This window comes from Neovison vison, chromosome 7 (genome assembly GCF_020171115.1).
Source record: "Neovison vison isolate M4711 chromosome 7, ASM_NN_V1, whole genome shotgun sequence".
In the NCBI taxonomy this organism is placed as follows: Eukaryota; Metazoa; Chordata; class Mammalia; order Carnivora; family Mustelidae; genus Neogale; species Neogale vison.
This window is the reverse complement of record NC_058097.1, coordinates 35,840,320-35,859,639: the sequence shown is the minus strand read 5'-3', so window position 1 is coordinate 35,859,639 and position 19,320 is coordinate 35,840,320. Positions and strand designations below refer to the sequence as shown.

General features: G+C 37.2%; 1 protein-coding gene across 1 annotated transcript in view; it reads right to left on the bottom strand.

The window, feature by feature from the left end:
- Nucleotides 1–5,235: 5,235 nt before the first annotated feature.
- Nucleotides 5,236–19,320, bottom strand: part of SHCBP1 (SHC binding and spindle associated 1) — a 29,847-nt gene continuing 15,762 nt past the window's right edge. Inside the window, exons 9-13 of the mRNA XM_044256223.1 lie at nucleotides 16,493–16,624; nucleotides 15,729–15,847; nucleotides 8,537–8,623; nucleotides 8,010–8,151; nucleotides 5,236–6,433 (exon numbers count right to left, since the gene is read on the bottom strand). Of these exons, the coding sequence (XP_044112158.1) occupies nucleotides 6,108–6,433; nucleotides 8,010–8,151; nucleotides 8,537–8,623; nucleotides 15,729–15,847; nucleotides 16,493–16,624 (806 nt within the window). The 3' untranslated portion in view covers nucleotides 5,236–6,107. The remainder of the gene's footprint in view (nucleotides 6,434–8,009; nucleotides 8,152–8,536; nucleotides 8,624–15,728; nucleotides 15,848–16,492; nucleotides 16,625–19,320) is intronic.

Sequence of the window (19,320 nt, the reverse complement as noted above, 5' to 3'; positions counted from 1 at the left end):
ATGTGCACTTACTATACAGTCTAGCAATCCCACTTGTAGGTGTTTACCCCTAGAAAAACCTATGTTCAGACAAAAACTCTTACTCTGATAGTCTTAGCAACTCATCCATAATAACCAAATACTACAAACACTCATCAACTGGTGAATAAACAGACAATATCCACACAATGGAAAACTACTCAACGGTAAAAAGAAACAAACTAGTGACACATTAAAGAATACAGATGTATTTAAAGCACATTATGCTAAACTTGAGAAGATGGACACACAAGATTACATATGAGTCATTCTTTTTATTATGTGACTCTATAAAAGGCAACAATGGGAACAGGAACAGAAAGCAGGTCAGTAATTTCTAAGGTGTAAGCACTGGGGCAGGGGATTGACTGCAAAGGAAAATGAGGGAAATTTTAGAAATAATAGAAACATTCAATATTGTGGTTTTGGTAGTGGTTACTCAAATACATACATTTGTCAAGACCCAGAGAATTATTCCCTTAAAATTGATGATTTTTTTGGTATCCAAAAAACTAATAAGAGCAGATTTAAAAAAACAAAACAAAAAAACACCTCAATAGCCAAGGTTTTGAAAAAATAAGAACGAAGTGGGAGTTAAGACTACATTTTCCCCAAGTCACCTTACTAGGAAACACCTTGCTATATAGAGGGTAACCAGGAAACAGTTTTTCCAGCCACATTTGATTGAGTACACTTGGATCTAGGTAAGAGAATCTACATTTAGCTGGAGATTATTAGTCAGTAGTACTGAAGCCAGAGAGTCAGAAGTAGACAAACAGGGGAACTTAGCAAGATTCCTAGTAAGTGGGAAAAGGATGAACTATTCAATAGAGAGTATGGAGAGAACTCATTAACCATTTAGCAAAAAAGAGTTCTGTATCATACCATACACAAAACCATATTATAGATACAGAAATGTAAATTTAAACAAGATTATAAAAGTACTAAAATATGAAATATTTTTATAATCTGGCGATAGGTAAGCTTTATGTAAACAAGTCGCAAGACCCAGGTACCCCTGGGTGGCTCAGTCGTTAAGCATCTAACCTCAGCTCAGGTCACAGTCCCAGTGTCCTGGGATCCAGCCCCACATCGGCCTCCCTGCTCAGTGGGAAGCCTGCTTCTCCCTCTCCCAATCTCCCTGCTTGTGTTCCCTTTCTTGCTGTCTCTCTCTGTCAAATAAATAAATTGAAATCTTTTTAAAAAAAAAAATCACAAGGCCCCGAAGAGCAGATGTGACTACAATTAAAATTTTTAAATTTCAGTAAAACAAAATATCATAAATAAAGCTCAGATAGCTCAAGAGATTATTTTATGTATATACATGTATACTACATATATTTATAAGCATATATACTTTTATATAAGTATGCTTAAATGTTATATGTATAAATGTATTTATAAATCTATTTATATGTATAAATGCATGTATATATATATACATGCTTGCAATATAAAGGATTAAAAACACCCTATATAAAACTCCTTTTAATCAATAACAAAGTCAAGCCACCCAATAGGACAATAGACAAAAGATAACAACAGGCAACTTTCTGAAAAACAGATATATGAAAATATAGTTAACGATAAAATATTAAATCAAATAGTCATCAAATAAACACAAGTCTGAATGATTTTTTCAATCATGAGATAAGCAATATTTTTAAGATTTTTTTAAAAGATTTTATTTATTTATTTCACAGAGAGAGATCACAAGTAGTCAGAGAGGCAGGCAGAGAGAGAGAGGTGGAAGCAGGCTCCCTGCTGAGCAGAGCCCAATGTGGGGCTCTATCCCAGGACCCTGGAATCATGACCCGAGCTGAAGGCAGAGGCTTTAACCCACTGAGCCACCCAGGTATCCCAAGATTTTTGTTTTTAAGTAATCTCTACACCCAAATGGGGCTTGAATTTACAACCCCAAGATCAAGAGTTAAATACTCTAACTGAGCCAGCCCAGTGTCCCAAGCTATTTTTTTAATTGACAATATTATCAGAATATGGCAAACTGTCACTCCTATATACTGTGGACAGGAGTATAAGGCAGTGCTCGTTTTCTTAGAGAACAGTCTGGCAATACCTACCTAAATTTAAATCCACAACCCACGACCCAAAAAGTCTTCATCCAATAATTTTTTTTTTTTTTTAAGTTTCTATTCATTTGTCAGAGAGAGAAAGCACAAGCAGAGGGAGAAGCAGGCTTCCCGCTGAGCAAGGAGCCTTATGTGGGACTTAATCCCAGGACCCTGGGATCATGACCCAAGCTGAAGGCAGATGCTCCACTGACTGAGCCACTCAGGCCTTCCTTCATCCAATAATTTAACCACAGAAAATCTTAGAGATGTCACAAGTGTTGCATTGCATCCTTTTAGGTGTGTCTATTTGTTGTTTTTTGGTTTGAGGTTTTTTTTTTGTGGAACAAGAACTAAGTTTATTTTTTCATTTCTTGTATTTTTAGTATTCCTCGATGACATCCTTTGCCTAGGTGTGTCTTTTTGTAATAAAAGAAAAACTGAAAACCTGAAAGCCCACAGGGGACTACATTAAATTATGCCTCATTCATCTCTGGTGAAACATCTGTTTTTGCCTCCAAAGCAGTCCTTCCATCTGCTTCTAGAAACAGAACCCTTTCCCTCTAGAAACTGCTCTTTCACCACCTAGAGAATGCGTCAATCACACAAAGCTCCACCCCTCTTAGAATGTGACTCAGTGAGAACAGATGGCGCCATCCATCAGGTTTCTAGTGTCTGGTCAAAGGACAAGCAATACTGACAGAATCAACCATACCCTAGAAGGTCTCTCTCCCTTCTGGGACCATAAAAACAGGCTATAGAGCGCCATTTGTCCACCACATGAAAAAAGCCAACCTCAGGATGAAGCCAACACCAGGAATGGCAGAATTAAATGATGTAACCCCCCAACCATGCCCAAAATCAGACCTCCTACTTCCAGCAAGCAACCCTCATCAGTCTGTCTGAATTGGATTTCTATCACTTATAAAATGAAAGAATTCTGACAATGGAGTTTAACATAGTCAACAGAAAGACTGAGATGGATCTGTACATACATAAATTTCTATATGTTAAGAGAAAAACAGCAGAAGTTCTTCAGAGCATTATACTATGCCTTTTTAATTGTTTTTAAAGGATATATATTTTTCTATTAATAGTGAGAACTGGGAAAAGAGAATGTTCACTTTAACACATATAAGACTTTAAAAATAGGGGCACCTGGGTGGCTTAGTAGGTTAAACATCTGCTTGTTTATAACACTTTAAAAAAAAAAATCCCTGCTCAGCTGGGAGCCTGCCTCTCCCTCTCCCACTGCAGCTACCACTTCTTGGCTCTTTTGCCCTGTCAAATAAGTAAATAAAATCATTTTTTAAAAAAAGACTTTAAAAATTTTGTACATTGGGGCGCCTGGCTGGCTCAGTAGGTTAAAGCCTCTCTTCTCTCAGGTCATAATCCCAGGATCCTGGGATGGAGCCCCACATCAGGCTCTCTGCTCCACAGGGAGCCTGCTTCCTCCTCTCCCTCTCTGCCTGCCTCTCTGCCTACTTGTGATCGCTGTCTGTCAAATAAATAAATAAAATCTTTAAAAAAAATTTTTGCATTAGGCCTTATCATCAATTTCCATAAAGCCTATGGAATTTTTTTCCTAGAAAGTAATAGAAATAAAAACATCAAATTACGGGGCGCCTGGGTGGCTCAGTGGGTTAAGCCGCTGCCTTCGGCTCAGGTCATGATCTCAGGGTCCTGGGATCGAGTCCCGCATCGGGCTCTCTGCTCAGCAGGAAGCCTGCTTCCTTCTCTCTCTCTCTCTGCCTGCCTCTCCATCTACTTGTGATTTCTCTCTGTCAAATAAATAACTAAATAAAAATCTTTAAAAAAAAAAAAAAAAACATCAAATTACAAAGCAACATAAGTGGGATTACTTCTAGGTGCTCGTGAAAGTTCTATTACATTTCCTCAACCTTCCTTTGAAGAGCCAAGTCTGATAACTGGGTATTTCTCCAATCTCCTACAACTAAAAATTTGCATAAGTTCTAGAAAATTGGGATGGACACACTGGAGAATAAACGATCTTAGGCTGAATGAATGAAAACCTATTCATGGACGTATCTGTGGCATAATAACAGAATAAGAAACCAAAGGAGATACTTCTAGAAAATTTCAAATACTCAAATCAAGGTACAGAACTTTGCTACCTGCCATAAATCCAAGGTACACTAAGAGCAGACCACAAGGAGAGGACATATGGTAATTTAATCAACATTGAAGACAGTCCTTCCATGTCAGTATTTTCACCTCAAAAGTCAAATCCACATCCCTTCAGAGCGCTCTCTCTACCTCCTATACTAAGTCATCTAAGGTGTTCAACTCTTCACAATTGAGGGAAATGGTACTCTGCATAACTTAAATAAGAATGCATTGGGCCGGGCGCCTGGGTAGCTCAGTGGGTTAAGCCGCTGCCTTCGGCTCAGGTCATGATCTCAGGGTCCTGGGATCGAGTCCCGCATCGGGCTCTCTGCTCAGCAGGGAGCCTGCTTCCTCCTCCCTCTCTCTCTGCCTGCCTCTCTGCCTACTTGTGATCTCTGTCAAATAAATAAATAAAATCTTTAAAAAAAAAAAAAAAGAATGCATTAGGCCTACTCACTAATAACTTATCACGTGAATAAAAATGTGAGTTTAGATTTAACTGAAATAGAAATGAAATCTAAAACCTATCATGTTATAAAAAGGAATAAAGAAAGTATTAACTTCACTTATCTTGCTACTTGACATTCTCTTGACACTCCAGCAACTTACAATATATGAAATCTAAACTCCAAGATAATGTGGAAATTTGATTGGAAAACCAATCTGATTTCTTTTTTTTTAAGTTGAATAAGTGGTTTTTAAATCAGTATTTGACTCAAGTTGATGCAGAAATAATTAGCATTACCTCTGCAACAGGATTTAAAAAGAGTAAAAGAAAAATGCTTTTCAATGATCAAACAAAATACCCAACATAAATTCTTCCACATTTAGTAGCATCTGAAAAATAAAAATAATGTATATAAATATAAGAAATAACCATACTGAAGAAAAATTTAATACTCCTGAAACACTAAAAAGATTAAAAAAAAAATTTGTGTGCATTCCAAAGCACCACATATGCTAATAGCACTATGGACCAAAAGGCTTCTGGAGAAATACAACAACATTCAATTTATTATTTCATCATTTTAATTTTAATAAGTAATCATATTAATGTCCCATATACTTTTTAAAAATATAAATATTTTTCAAAAGCTATGTTTTACAATACAACATTCAAGAACACAGAGCTGATATAGATTGTAAAAGTAATCACTGTGTGTAAGACATTAGAAATTTGATCAGAATACTGTTATGGCAAAAGAAAAACACCTTCTTTTTAATCATTCATATTCAGCAACAGTGAAAATGCTCTACATACGCAGTGGCTCTGAATAACACATCTCCTATGTTTCAGACCTGCCATGCTATCTATTACTGTTTTGATGATTACACAGTTCAACATAAAAATGCATCCCACTCAGATTCTCAATAATAAGTCTGATTATGCAGATAACAACCCAATCATAAAAGCTTTTATTTTAAGACAAGTATTATGCAAATGCGGCATGGAAATCAGACTTGCTATAATTTGGAAAAAAAGACAAGTGTAAGAACACTGCACATTTGACACTTACTGCATTTCTGGGCACTCATCTTGCATCCCCTGACTTTCTTCCTCATCTTTGAAGTGCTAGGTTAAAAAGTGTATTTACACTAGAAAGTTACTGATAGGCTTAATAATATGACAGAATGATGTGTTTGAAAGCAAGACTTTCTAGATAATAAATCTTTAAGTATTTTCTATATTATATGTTTTCATGACCCTCCTTATATAGAGGGAATATTTCATGTGCAACACCTGCAGATAGAAATAGATGTACATTTCATTCAAACCCAATCAAATTTATCAAATATAAAATACAGACATGAAGCAAACTATGATAGCAGCAGTGATTTTCGGGGCAGCATGTACAAAATCCAGTATTTTGCTATCTATTTACATCATGGTGGTCAGAAAAGAAATGTGCCAAAACTCCCTTTCCCATTCCACTTGAACTGGTTCCCCACAATTGAAACAAACATCTCCTGTGACATTAAGTTGTCATCAGCTTGCGTGATCCCCAGTTCACTCAACCTCTTCTTCTTCATCTGGCCCTTCTGTGTGGAGGCAGCAACTAGTTCATTTACAATTTCACAGTTGCCTTCGACTTGCTCAGAAAGGCTGGATCTTGCATAAAGCTCCATTTTGCCAGTTGCACACTGAATCAGCTCTTCTAGATCCACCCTTTCCGCTGTGCCTGCCTCCTCACTTGCCGGAATTTTAAGTGCTCTATCTTCTGAAGAAACAAATAAAGTAACAAATAAAGTTAAATGTACAAAAGAACACAATGAAATATATATATATATATATATATATATTTCTACATTCTATTAGAGCTTTCAAGGTTTTTTCTGCCAAGGATTCCTCCGATCATCCAACTGGATTCTATAAGCTCTTTGCCATAAGTATCTCAATGAATAGCTGTCTTACCCTTTGTACCAAGGCTTTCTGACTCTCATACAGGACTACCAATTTTGAATTCTTTTCTCTTTATATCCTAGACTCTCATTCACTCAACAGACCTTGTCTGGGTATTTACCACCCACAATGCATGGTGTTAGGAGCCAAATGCAAAGATTAATAAGACAGTGCCACTCTTCCTAAAGAAACTCCCATTCCAGCAGCTAACGCCAACATCATCAGCGTTTATTGAGAAGCAGAATTCTAGATGGTCCTGATGTCCAAACCCCAGTGTTACTCTCATGATTGTTAAATGGCAAAATGGTTTTGCAAATGTAATTAAGGTTACTAATCAGCTGATTTTAAGACAGTAATTCAGGTGTCCCTAACCTAACCATATGGACTCTAAAAGGAGGGTTTTCTCTGGCTAGATGAAGAAGAAGAAAGCAGGAAGAAATTCAAAACCTGAGGGAGATTTGAAGCACAAGCAAAATTTGTTTTGAGGGAGGGTCTCTTAAGGAAGGTTGCTGAGACAGAAAGGTTATTGGGCAAGCACCTGAGAGCAGCCTCCATAGAAGCTGAGAACAATCCCCGGCCAGTAGAAAAAAATGGAGACCTCACTCCTACAACCTCGAGGAAATGGCTTCTGCCAACGATATGAATGAGCTCAGAAGCAGATCTTCCCCCCAGAGCTCTCAGATAAAAGCCCATTCACCTCAATTTCACCCTTGTGAGACCCTAAGTACATAATGTACCCAAGCCCACCTGGACTTCTGACCTGCAGAACTATGGGAAGAAAAAGAATTCACAGAGAACTGGAGTGGGTCCCAAAGGCTGACAAGGACTACTTTCCTCCCCACATGCCAGTGCTTAATCCCTCTGACTGAGGTTTCATAGTAATCTGGGTCATGGCTTGAAAGTCATGAATTTCCTACTGAATTAGCTCTGTTGCCAAGAAAAACAGTTGACAGGGAGGCATTATTTCTGCCAATAAAAAAATAGAGATAAACTCCATGATCCCCTCCAGGAAATGCAGGCTTCAAGCTGGCACACGCACTTCTCTGCCTCCATCCTTAACAAATGCCGGCGGGAGTTACTGCTGCTGTCATGTGCCCAGCTTTATTCTAGAAATGTACAGAAAGCCAAGCATGATAAGGGAAATGGGCAACCAAAGAAACCACACACCAGGGTTTTGAATGAATAGGTGAACTAGTTGACCTTGAAAATTTCTTCACCCTGAGAGTCTATAATGTAACAGCTACCCTAAGCTTCTCTATCTCCATGTCCAAGCATATGCAAGTTATCTTTGCTAAGGAGGAAAAGAAGACTAAGATCCTAAATCAAAGTTTAGTGCTGAAATAAAATAAACTAGATCTGGTTTTTATTTTAAAAAATCACTAAGTATAGCATACCTTCAGTTTCATCTTGGACATTTTCCTGCAGGTCAGAGAAGATTGTAGGTTTCACCAAGACAACACCATAACCTTCATTATTATGTATGACATTATTCACCATGGATATTTTGGGAATGTCATAATGCTCATCTAAGAAGTCCTGTGATATTGAAAACAAATGTTTTAAGGAACTGTTATATTCAACACACCTGATTTTAAAAATCTTCTCACTTTTTTTGGGCTATTCTAAAAATAAAGGCGAAAGCTACACTTATTACTAAGTGGTAGCACAGTCTGTGAGGTCTGAGTGACACAGCATTCTTCTGTCATTTCTACAGATCTATAGACATCAAAGTATTCTCACAAAAGACCCTCAGTCACCAACTATCAACATCAAGATAATTATTAAGATATATATACTGTTTGTGCTTTTCAAAAACGGAAAACAATAGAACTCAACATGGGAATTTAATGAAACATAATTATTTCTTAAATGAAACCATTCCAGCTCTTTAGAAAGAGGGTGTTTTAGCAGGTACACTCACCTTAATGAGTATCCCTTCCTTGCAGTGATGGATTTCATTGTCACTCAAGGTGCACTTACTTCCAGGATATATTTCTATACCAGCACCCTACAAGTTACATTTTAAGGTATCACAATCAGTTTTTTAAAGGCAGAACTACAAGAGAATGTTTATTATAATCACTTCTTAAAACTTAACATGGTGTAAATATAAAGTGTTTTACAAAAAGCTTATTAGATATTTCTAATCAACATTTCCATTTGTTCCATTTCCAGAAAGTTGTCTATCATTTATCACTTTCAAAAACCATACACAGAAACACACACAAAACACTGGCTAAGATTATCAACACCTGATTACTGTCCCACTCCCTTTCATTCTGGACAAGTCAGTTTTCTGATTCTGCCAAAGAAAAAGAACAAATTATTTAACAATTTTGCACTTATTTAACGTGAACATCCTCTCTGAGATAGTCAATTAGTTGGAGAACAGTATGAGTCTAGTAAAATACTGTAATGTAAGGATAGAAAAAAGACCCGATATTTTTAAAAACACATCAGTTTTAAAATATCCCAATGTAACTTAAAAATCAGTTCTATGAGCTAAACAATTAATGGACTCCACTACTACACACATTAAAATTAGCAGCTAATTCAAGAGTCTCATTTATAGGAAGTAACCAGAAAGATCCATGCATGGCCCAGTTTTTCCACACTGTCCCTTGGGACGACATGGTACCAATTAAGAAGTAATAGTAACAGGAGAATTTATTTCCTGAAGTTATACTAAGCACTTTGGGAAGTAAAAATCATTTATTCAAACCTCTCCTATAGTTATTTAAGAAATAATTTTTTGGAATAATTTCATACACAATATCAGACATGAAGAAGAGTTGTTATTAACCATTTATAATGCATCTATTGCATGTATATTGAGTTGTTTTTCTAAGAGTAATATAGGCCATGAGAAAACATTTATTATTAATTCCCCCTTTGGAGATACAAGAACATATATGCCCACATGGCCCACTTCACACCAGTCTAATTCTCTATTAGGTAAAAGATCTGCTAATTGGGCTTTCTTCCCCAAACTTGAGGATGAAGAAGTTGGCAATCCATTAACACCAGACACAGACCAGAAAAGCCCCCTGAAAAGCTTGCTCACTCCAGCCAAAGGACCAGGCAGCCTAGACAGGCAGAAAACTTTCAGTTAAAGCTCTATGCCAGCCAAACAGCACAGATAAAAACAGTGGCCCAGTCCCATGCATGCTGGCAAATGCCAAGAGGAGAGAATAGACTTCCACCTTCTCAAGGCTGGTGCCTGCTGGCACCCCAACTCTCCCAATGTTTGGTGTCAGAGAAGGCCAAGCAAGAAGCCAGGATTTGCATCCCACCAGCCAGTAACAAGGCCCTACCAGCATCAGTGGAGACTACACACTCCCATCCAACAGTAACAAAGTGCCGCTCCCCCTCCCCACTAGAGTGATATCAGAGCAGGCCATGTAGAAAGTCTGGACTTCCACCATTGCCCAGTGATAACAAGGTTACTGCTGTGGGGCACAGTGTCAGCGGACACCATGTGAGAAACCAGAATTTCCACCCCCTCCCAGCAGTATCAGCTCCCGCATTCAAACTGGGTATCAGTGGAGGCTAAATGGAGAACCTGGACTTACACGTTCCTCCACCTGGCAGTAACAAGGCACTAACCTCCATTCCACCCCTTCCTATAGTGTCCAAAGCTAAAACAGAAGATCCAGGTTCTCATAATACAGTACAAGATGTCCAGGTTTCAACTGAAAATCACTCGCCATACCAAAAGTTGAGAAGATGTCAAACTGAATAAGATAGTCAATAGATGCCAAAACCAAGATGTCCAGAGATGTTAGAATCAGCTGACAATTTTAAAGCAGCCATGCTAAAAAATGCTTAATGAGAAATTATGAACATACTTAAAACAAATGAAAAATGAAAGGCACATACAGAAATAGAAAGCCTCAGCAAAGAAACAGAAGATATAAAGGACCAAATGGAAATTTCAGAACTCAAAAATAACTGAAATTAAAAGCTCCATGGATGGGTTCACTGGCAGAAAGGAAAAGACAGAGCAAAGAATCAGTGAACTGGGAAGATAGAACAACAGAAATTACCCAATCTGAACAACAGAGAGAAAATGCACTGAAAAGGAAAAGTGAATAGAGCCTTAGGGACCTGTGGGACCATAACAAACTACCAATATCAAGAATGAATTGAGATAGCAGCACTGACCCTGCAGAAATCAAAAGATTAAAGGAATACTACAAACAACTCGAAATATGTTAATTTGACAACTTAACAGAAGAGCTGTCACCTGCCTCCCCAGGCTGGTGTGAGGCCTAATGGGCTGGGTGGAAGGTGGTACATCTAATACCTGTTACACCAGCAGCCACTGCCGCCACTGCCGCCATTGCCACCAAACAGGAAAGCCCTTCACCCACTGACCTGATGCCCACTCATAGGAACCCTGTAACCTATCAACATATCTATTACTTCGCCTCATACAAAATAGGTCATTTTAACAGCCCTATAACTACTAAGGAAACTGAATTCATAATTTTAAAACTGCAATAAAGAAATCTTCAGGTCCAGGGGTGCCTGGGTGGCTCAGTGGGTTAAGCCTCTGCCTTCGGCTCAGGTCATGATACCAGGGTTCTGGGATCGAGCCCCACATCGGGCTCTCTGCTCAGCGGGAAGCCTGCTTCCTCCTCTCTCTCTGCCTGCCTCTCTGCCTACTGCCTACTTGTGATCTCTCTCTCTCTGTCAAATAAATAGATAAAATCTTAAAAAGAAAAAAAAGAAATCTTCAGGTCCAGATGGTTTCACTGGAAAAATCTACCAAACATTTAAAGAATTAATGCAAGCTAGTGCCAAATTTGTTTTATGAAGCTAATATCCTGATACCAAAACTTGACAAAGACAGTGCAAATAAAAAAAACTTCCATATCCCTCATGAATACAGATGTAAAAACTCCTCACAAAATATTAGCAAATATAATACACCAATATATAAAAAAATATACACTATGGCTAAGTTGTGTTTATCCTAGGGATGCAATACTGGCTCAAAATTTGAAAAATCAATGTAATCCGCCATTTTCTTTCATCCAAAAAGAAATATCATGTAATCATATGAAATAATGCAGAAAAAACATCTGACAAATGTCAATATACATTCATTATGTAAATTCTTACAAAACAGAAACAGAGAACTTCTTCAACTTGATAAAGAATATCTACGGAGCACCTGGGTGGCTCAGTCAGCTAAGCGTCTGCCTTTGGCTTGGGTCAGTATCTCAGGGTTCTGTGATCAAGTCCCATGTTGGGCTCCCAGCTCAGCAAGGAGTCTGCTTCCCCCTCTCCTTCTACCTCTCCCAGTGCTTGTGTTCTGTCTGTCTCTCTCTCGCTAATGAATAAAATCTTAAAAAAAAAAAAAAAAAAAGAATAGCTACAAAAAGCCTACTGTTACCCTTATACTTATTGCTGTAATATTGAATACATTCTCCCTAATATCAAGAACAAGGTAAGGATATCCACCCTGACCACTCTTATTCAACATAGCGCTAGAAGTTCTAGTCAGTGCCATAAAGCAAAAAAAGGAAACAAAACCATACATATCAGAAAGAAATAAAACTGTCTCTATTTGCAGATGTCTACGTAGAAAATCCCAAGGAATCTACAAAAACAAACCTAGAACTAAGAAAAGTCAGGAAGGTCACAGGATATAAGACAAGCCAATTATATTTCTATATAGAAATGAACACGTGGAATTGAAATTAAAAACATGAGATGATTCACAATCACCAAAAAAAAATTAACTATTTACATATAAATCTAACAAAACACATACAAGACTTGTATACTGAAAATTATGGAAATGCTGGTGAAAGAAACCAAAGATGTAAATAAATGGGAGAGACACAGAGTGTCTACAAGATTGGAAATTTTAAACATAAAAAAAGATGTCCATCCTACCCAAATTGATGCAGGGGTTTACTAGAATTCATATCACAATCTCAGCTAGATTTTTTTTTTAGATAGAGACAATATTTTTCTAAAACTTTCAGGGCGCCTGGCTGGCTCAGTGGGTTAAAGCCTCTGCCTTTGGCTCAGGTCATGATTCCAGGGATTGAGCCCTGTGTTGAGATCTCTGCTCTGCAGGGAGCCTGCTTCCTCCTCTCTCTCTGCCTGCCTCTCTGCCTACTTGTGACCTCTGTCTGTCAAATAAATAAATAGTCTTTTTTAAAAATTCTTTTTTCTAAAACTTTCACTGAAATCCAAAGAAACTAAAATACCTGAAACAATTTTGGAAAAGACAAATAAAGTGGGAGGAATGACTCAATCAGATTTTAAACTTTACAATAGCAGGTATTGGTGGAAGGACAACTACACAGATCAGCACAACAGAACAGAGACCACAAAAATGGGCCCACACAAATTTCCCAGATGATTTTTGACAAAGGTGCAAACCAATTTATTGGAGGAATCACAACCTTTTCAAGAAATGATGTGGTTACAATTGGACATCTATGGGCAAATAAATAAATCTTAACTTAAAACTCACATTTATACCAAAATTTACTCAAAAATGGATCGTGACCTTAAGTGTAATTTGTAAACTATAAAATTTTTAGGAAAAAAAATAAGAGAAAATCTTTGAGATCTAAGGCTGGGCAAAGAGTTCTTACACTTAACACCAAAAGCACTAGCCATAAAGGGAAAAAGTGATATCTTATACTTCATCAAAATTTAAGACTTTGCTCTATAAAAGCCCATGTGAAGAAAATGAAAAGACAAGCTATAGACTAGCATAAAAATCTGCAGGGATACCTACCTGGGTGGCTTAGATGGATGAGCATTCAACCCTTGATTTTGGCTTAGGTCATGATCTGAGGGTCATGGCATCAAGCCCCAAGTAGGGTTCTGAGCTGGACATGGTGCCATGGCTGGATTTGAGATTCTCTCTCTCTCCCTCTGCCCCTCCCGCCCTGCCTATTCACAGATGTGTGTGCATGTTCTCTCTCTCTCTCTCCAAAAAAAAAAAAAAAAAAAAAAAAATCTGCAATCCAAATACCCATTAGAGTACTAGTATCTAATATAAAAAGAACTCTCTGGGCACCTGAATGGCTAAGTGGGTTAAAGCCTCTGCCTTTGGCTCAGGTCGTGATCCCAGGGTCCAGGGATCAAGCCCTGCGTTGGCCTCTCCACTCATCAAGCCTGCTTCCCCCTCTCCTCTCTGCCTGCCTCTTTGCCTACTTGTGATTTCTCTCTGTCAAATAAATAAATAAAATCTTTAAAATAAAAAAAAAAAAAAGACCTCTCAAAACTCCAGTTAAAAAGAACAAATAATCCAGTTAGAAAGTGGGCAGAAGTCACAAAAAGACATTTCACTGAAGAGAAGGATGGCAAGTAAGCATATGAAAAAATGTTTCACATAACTAACCACTAGGTAAATGCAAATTAAAACCATATACCTATAAGGGCGCCTGGGTGGCTCAGTTGGTTAAGCAGCTGCCTTCAGCTCAGGTCACAATCCCAAGGTACTGGGATTGAGCCCCACATCGGGCTCCCTGCTCAGCAGAAAGCCTGCTTCTCCTTCTCCCTCTGCTTGCTGCTCTGCCCACTTGTGCTCATTCATTTCTCTGTCAACTAAATTAAATCTTTAAAAAATAAATAAAATTTTAAAAATATACACTTATCAGAATGGCTAAAATTGAAACAGTAAAAATACCAAATGATGGTGAGGATATGGAGCAACTGTATCACCCAAACATCACTGATGGGAATGTAAAATGATATAACTACTCAGGAAAAGTCTGGCCATGTCTTTAAAAAGAAAAAAGTAAACATGCAGCTACCATGTGTCCTACAACTGCTCTCCTGGGCATTTACTCCAGAGAAATAAAGTATTCACATAGTAACCTGTATGCAAATGTTTACTGCAGCTTTATTTATAATAGCCAAAACCTGGAAACAACCCAGATACCCTTCAACAGGTGAACAGTTAAATAAACTGCAAGAACCATATGCTGGAGGTGCCTGGGTGGCTCAGTGGGTTAAGCCTCTGCCTTCAGCTCAGGTCATGATCTCGAGGTCCTGGGATTGAGCCCCACATTGGGCTCTCTGCTCAGCGGGGAGCCTGCTTCCCCCTTCTCTCTCTCTCTGCCTGTCTCTCTGCCTACTTGTGATCTTTGTCGTCAATGGATAAAATCTTTAAAAAAAAAAAAAAAAAAAAAGAACCATATGCTGGAATACTACTCAGCAATAAAAAAAGAATAAACAATTGGTACCTACAACTTGGATCAAGTTCCAGAGAATTGTACTGAGTGAAAAAAGCCAATCCCAGAAGGTCATGATTTACAGTTACATAACATTCTTGAAATGGTGAAATAATAGAAATGGAGAAGAGAATGATTAAAGAAGTCTAAAGGAGAAGCAAGTGGATGCAAAAGGTAATATGCAGGATCCTTAGAGTGATGGAAATATTCCACTTGACTGAATAGACATTATCCTGCTGTGCGATTGTACTACGGTTTTGCAAGATGTTACAATAACAGAATATACCTGATCATAGTCAAAAGGCCAAGAAGCAATAGTAGTAACAGAATACAATGCAGGGATTTCTCTGTATTACTTCTTACAATATTTTATTTCAGCAATCCTCTCAAAAGAAAGTCTGATTAAAAAGCAAAAGCAGGGCACCTAGGTGGCTCAGTGGGTTAAGCCACTGCCTTCAGCTCAGGTCATGATCTCAGGGTCGTAGGATCGAGTCCCGCATCGGGCTCTCTGCTCTACAGGGAGCCTGCTTCCTCCTCTCCCTCCCTCTGCCTGCCTGTCTGCCTACTTGTGATCTCTGTCTGTCAAATAAATAAATAAAATCTTAAAAAAAAATAAATAAATAAAATAAAAAGCAAAAGCAACTAAACTTCAATTGCTATAAAATCATTTATAAAGTTAACAAATGTGAAGGGTCTAAAATTCTCAGTTAGCACAGAATAACTGAGATTTCCTATTTTTCTTCCTTATACAACTGAACCTGGCTGACTTAATACCTAAAACTGTCTGAACCTCTTTGAAGAAAGAGAACAGGAGTATGCATTTACATCTTGGTCCCACATTTTGTTTACATATTTAGAACTTAAACCTAAACTACTTCCCCAAAGGATAAGAGATTATCCTACCTTGGCACCATATAAATCCGAGTTCTTCATTAAAAATTCTGCTGATGTTCGCACTGTGACTCCTGTGGTTTCACACTGCAGCACACAATTTTCCAACGTGGTCTTACCACGGTGAATGACTAGGATGAAAACATGCAATCAAATGCTTTAAGCAATGTGTGTTTTCCAATATTAGAAATGGTCTAGAGGTGACATTAGGTTGTCTAAATATTTCTCTAGCTACCAGTTAAACTTTGATACTAGAATTACGAACTCATATTTTATAAAATAATGACTAAAATTTAAAAGCAGCATTCTTAAAAATGATTGATCTCAGAAATGCAAAATCAAGTTAAAAAGCACTTTTCATTACCAAAAACAGTATCAGAAAGTAATTTTTATGAGTATCTTGGAAGGGAAAAGAAAAGGAGACCCAATTTAAGATTCTAGAAAACCAGTACCAGCACAATGTGAATAGACCTGTACTGAGTCTAGGGCTAAATCGAATACAAAGAACACAGACCACAATATTGGAATGTTTAAAAGGGGGAGAAAAAAAAAAAGATCACAAGGAAATCAATATTAAACTAACAAATTTTTAAGAATAGGCTGAACTATTTTTTACTTGAGAGTAACTTCCCAAGTCATCATGTTATGTACATAAATAATTAATCAGTCTTTTACATACTCAAAAGTGGTTTGTTAAACTGCATCTTCTAGAAAAAGTAAAAAGTTTTCTTTTTAAACCTGGAACAAAATAATACAGGAAATATTCAGATACTTACTCAAAATTCCTTCTACAGCATCATGCTGGATAAATTTTATGCCTGAGATTTTAATATCTACACCTGTACAATCCACAAAAGTATCTCCTTTGCCCCTCTTTTCTATCACAATATCATCGGGTAGACCATACCCTAAGGAAGAGAACAAGAGCATTTAAGATGAGTGAGGGGAAATGTCTACACTAAAATTGCTACAATAGATTTCTCTATTTCAAATGGCTCCAAATAATATGAGACCAGTCAACCAAGTTGCATTAAATAAAATCTAATCATCTCCCTACATATCTTGTTTAATTTAAACTAGGGTATATAATTTTTAATAATAACAATTCCTCAGTTTGCCCCCATATCAGGAAGACTACCCTATCAACCATCTCAGACCAGCTCAGCACTAAATTCACCTACAAAACTGCTATATAAAAATAAAATAATCCTAAATATAGCTGGTTCAAAAAGCTTTAAAGCATTTAACCCTTATAAATTTTTTCCCAACTCTTTAATTCTATTATTCTAATATAAATTAGGTTTAAAAAAAACCTAAGCATTTCTCAAGATTTTCTAATTTTAGTATTCTTTTTTCCTTTATCTTTTCTTATTTTTAAATTGTGTATGGTGACTAACAGAACACAATAATTTTAGTATTCTCTTAAACAGACCGATTTCCAATCTAATAAACTTAAAACCATTTTAATTATTGAAGAAATAGGTCTACCTTGTGAACCAATAAAAAACAGTGGATCTCTACAAATCCCAAACTAATAATACAGGCCAGACCTCTGAAAGGGCTTACAAAAAACTGAAGTATCAGAAAACCAGAGAAGTTGCCTGACTTTTATCATAAAACAAAAGCTCACAAACAAAGCTGTAAGAAATAACTCTCATTGTCTAAGATGAGCCTTTACTTGAGTAAATGAAAGCAGTCACCACATCAAAAGACACAGACAAGATTTCAGGGACACTGGAGAAGAATCCTAGAGTACTCCATACTTGGGAATGCTGCCAATGGTAGACTGAATGATTGGATTTTGAGTATCTTTTTTTCCTGATTCTTTTTGTCTGTAGTTGGAACATTTTCTATAATAACCATTGTTTTTTTAATCACAAAAAAAATAAAAAATAAAAAAATTGTCATATTTAGAAAAAACAGATTATTGAATAAATATACTACATATTCTGAGTAGGGTTTTTAAGATTTTATTTATTTATTTAATTGACAGAGAGAGAGAGAGAGAGAAAGAGAGAGAGAATGGTAACACAAGTGGGGGAGTGGGAGAGGAAGAAGTAGGCTTCCTGCTTCGATGCTTTGCTGGGTCCCAGGACCCTAGGATCATGACCCCAGCCGAAGGCAGATGCTTAATGACTGAGCCACCCAGGCGCCCTATTCTTAGTAGTTTTAAAACATAAAACCATCACTTAAGTGAAGATATGTTCTAAACAAGAAAGAAAAACACTATATATAAGCCTATATATAAACCCTACTATAAGTACTAGTAACACCCTAAACACAGTAGGTATTCAATTATATATCTCCTGTGATAAGTGTTAGCTATAGATCAGAAAAGATATCAGATAACCTTTAATCTTACTCATGAACAAGTACTCCATAAATTCACACTAGAGATACCATAGGATTTCCCAAATTCTCAGAAATGCCCTCTGTCAGTAAATCTACTAATCTTTACACTCAACTATCAGAATTCTATATGGTTATTTATTACACTTTGACAATTTCATTATTAATACCCTCACCAATCTAGGAAGAACTCTTATCCACCATAAAATCTATATTATCAATGTTATTTTCACTATGCCAAAAAATAAAGTGTTTTTATTGCAGTGATTTATCCTGCAGATGTGTTATTTATACACACACATCTATTATATATCAAATACTGGAGAGGAGAAAGAACAAAAATTACATACATAAAACAAAAAAGGGGGTGAGGTGACGTACTAGTGAACAGCAGGAAATTAAACTCCTAGCCTTGTTTCCATTAAGAAGTTTTGACAAGATAAAGATAAAGAACATAGCTTAAGCAGTTTGTGAACAGCTGCACAAGTCTCAAAATGATAAACGAGTTTTTGCATTACAGGCTTTATTGCTAAGTTGAAGCTCTTTTGGTAAATAGTTGAACAGGTGCATCTAAATTTGACACGTTATGGAAATACACAGGACCAAGATGAACAATTGTAAAGTAACCTAAATTTAAAAATCTCTCTAAATGTACAATACGATGATGCCTGCTAAAAAGTTATTTTTAATAGAATCTTTCAACATAAATGTTCTCAAAAGTACACTTTGGTCAAGATACGGAAGTGTAGAAGTTGACATTCAGCAAACTTTTAATTTTCTTTCCCTCTGGAGAGAGAGCACAAGAGCACAAGTTAGAGAAGGGCAGAGGGAGGGGAGAGAAGCAGACTCCCCGCAGAACGTGAAGCCCATAGCTGGGTTTGATCACAAGACCCTGAGATCATGACCTGAGCCAAAACCAAGATTCAAATGCCCAACTGACTGAACCACCTTTAAAAGTCCCTCAGCAAGCTTTTAAAGAATTAATAAGGGCATGTGGGTGGCTCAGTTGGGCATCTGCCTTCAGTTCAGGTCATTGTCCCGGAGTCCAGGATGGAATCCCAGGATGGAGTTCCTGCTGGGCAGGGATTCTTCTTCCCTATCTGCCCCTCCTCCTGATGGTGCTCACTCTCTCTCACAGTCTCTCTCAAATAAATAAATCTTTGAAAAATAAAATTAAAAGTAATTTAAAATAAAAATAAAGAGTAAGATAAAAGATTTTTGGTCCACTTTCAAGTTGGACCTATACCTATGCAAA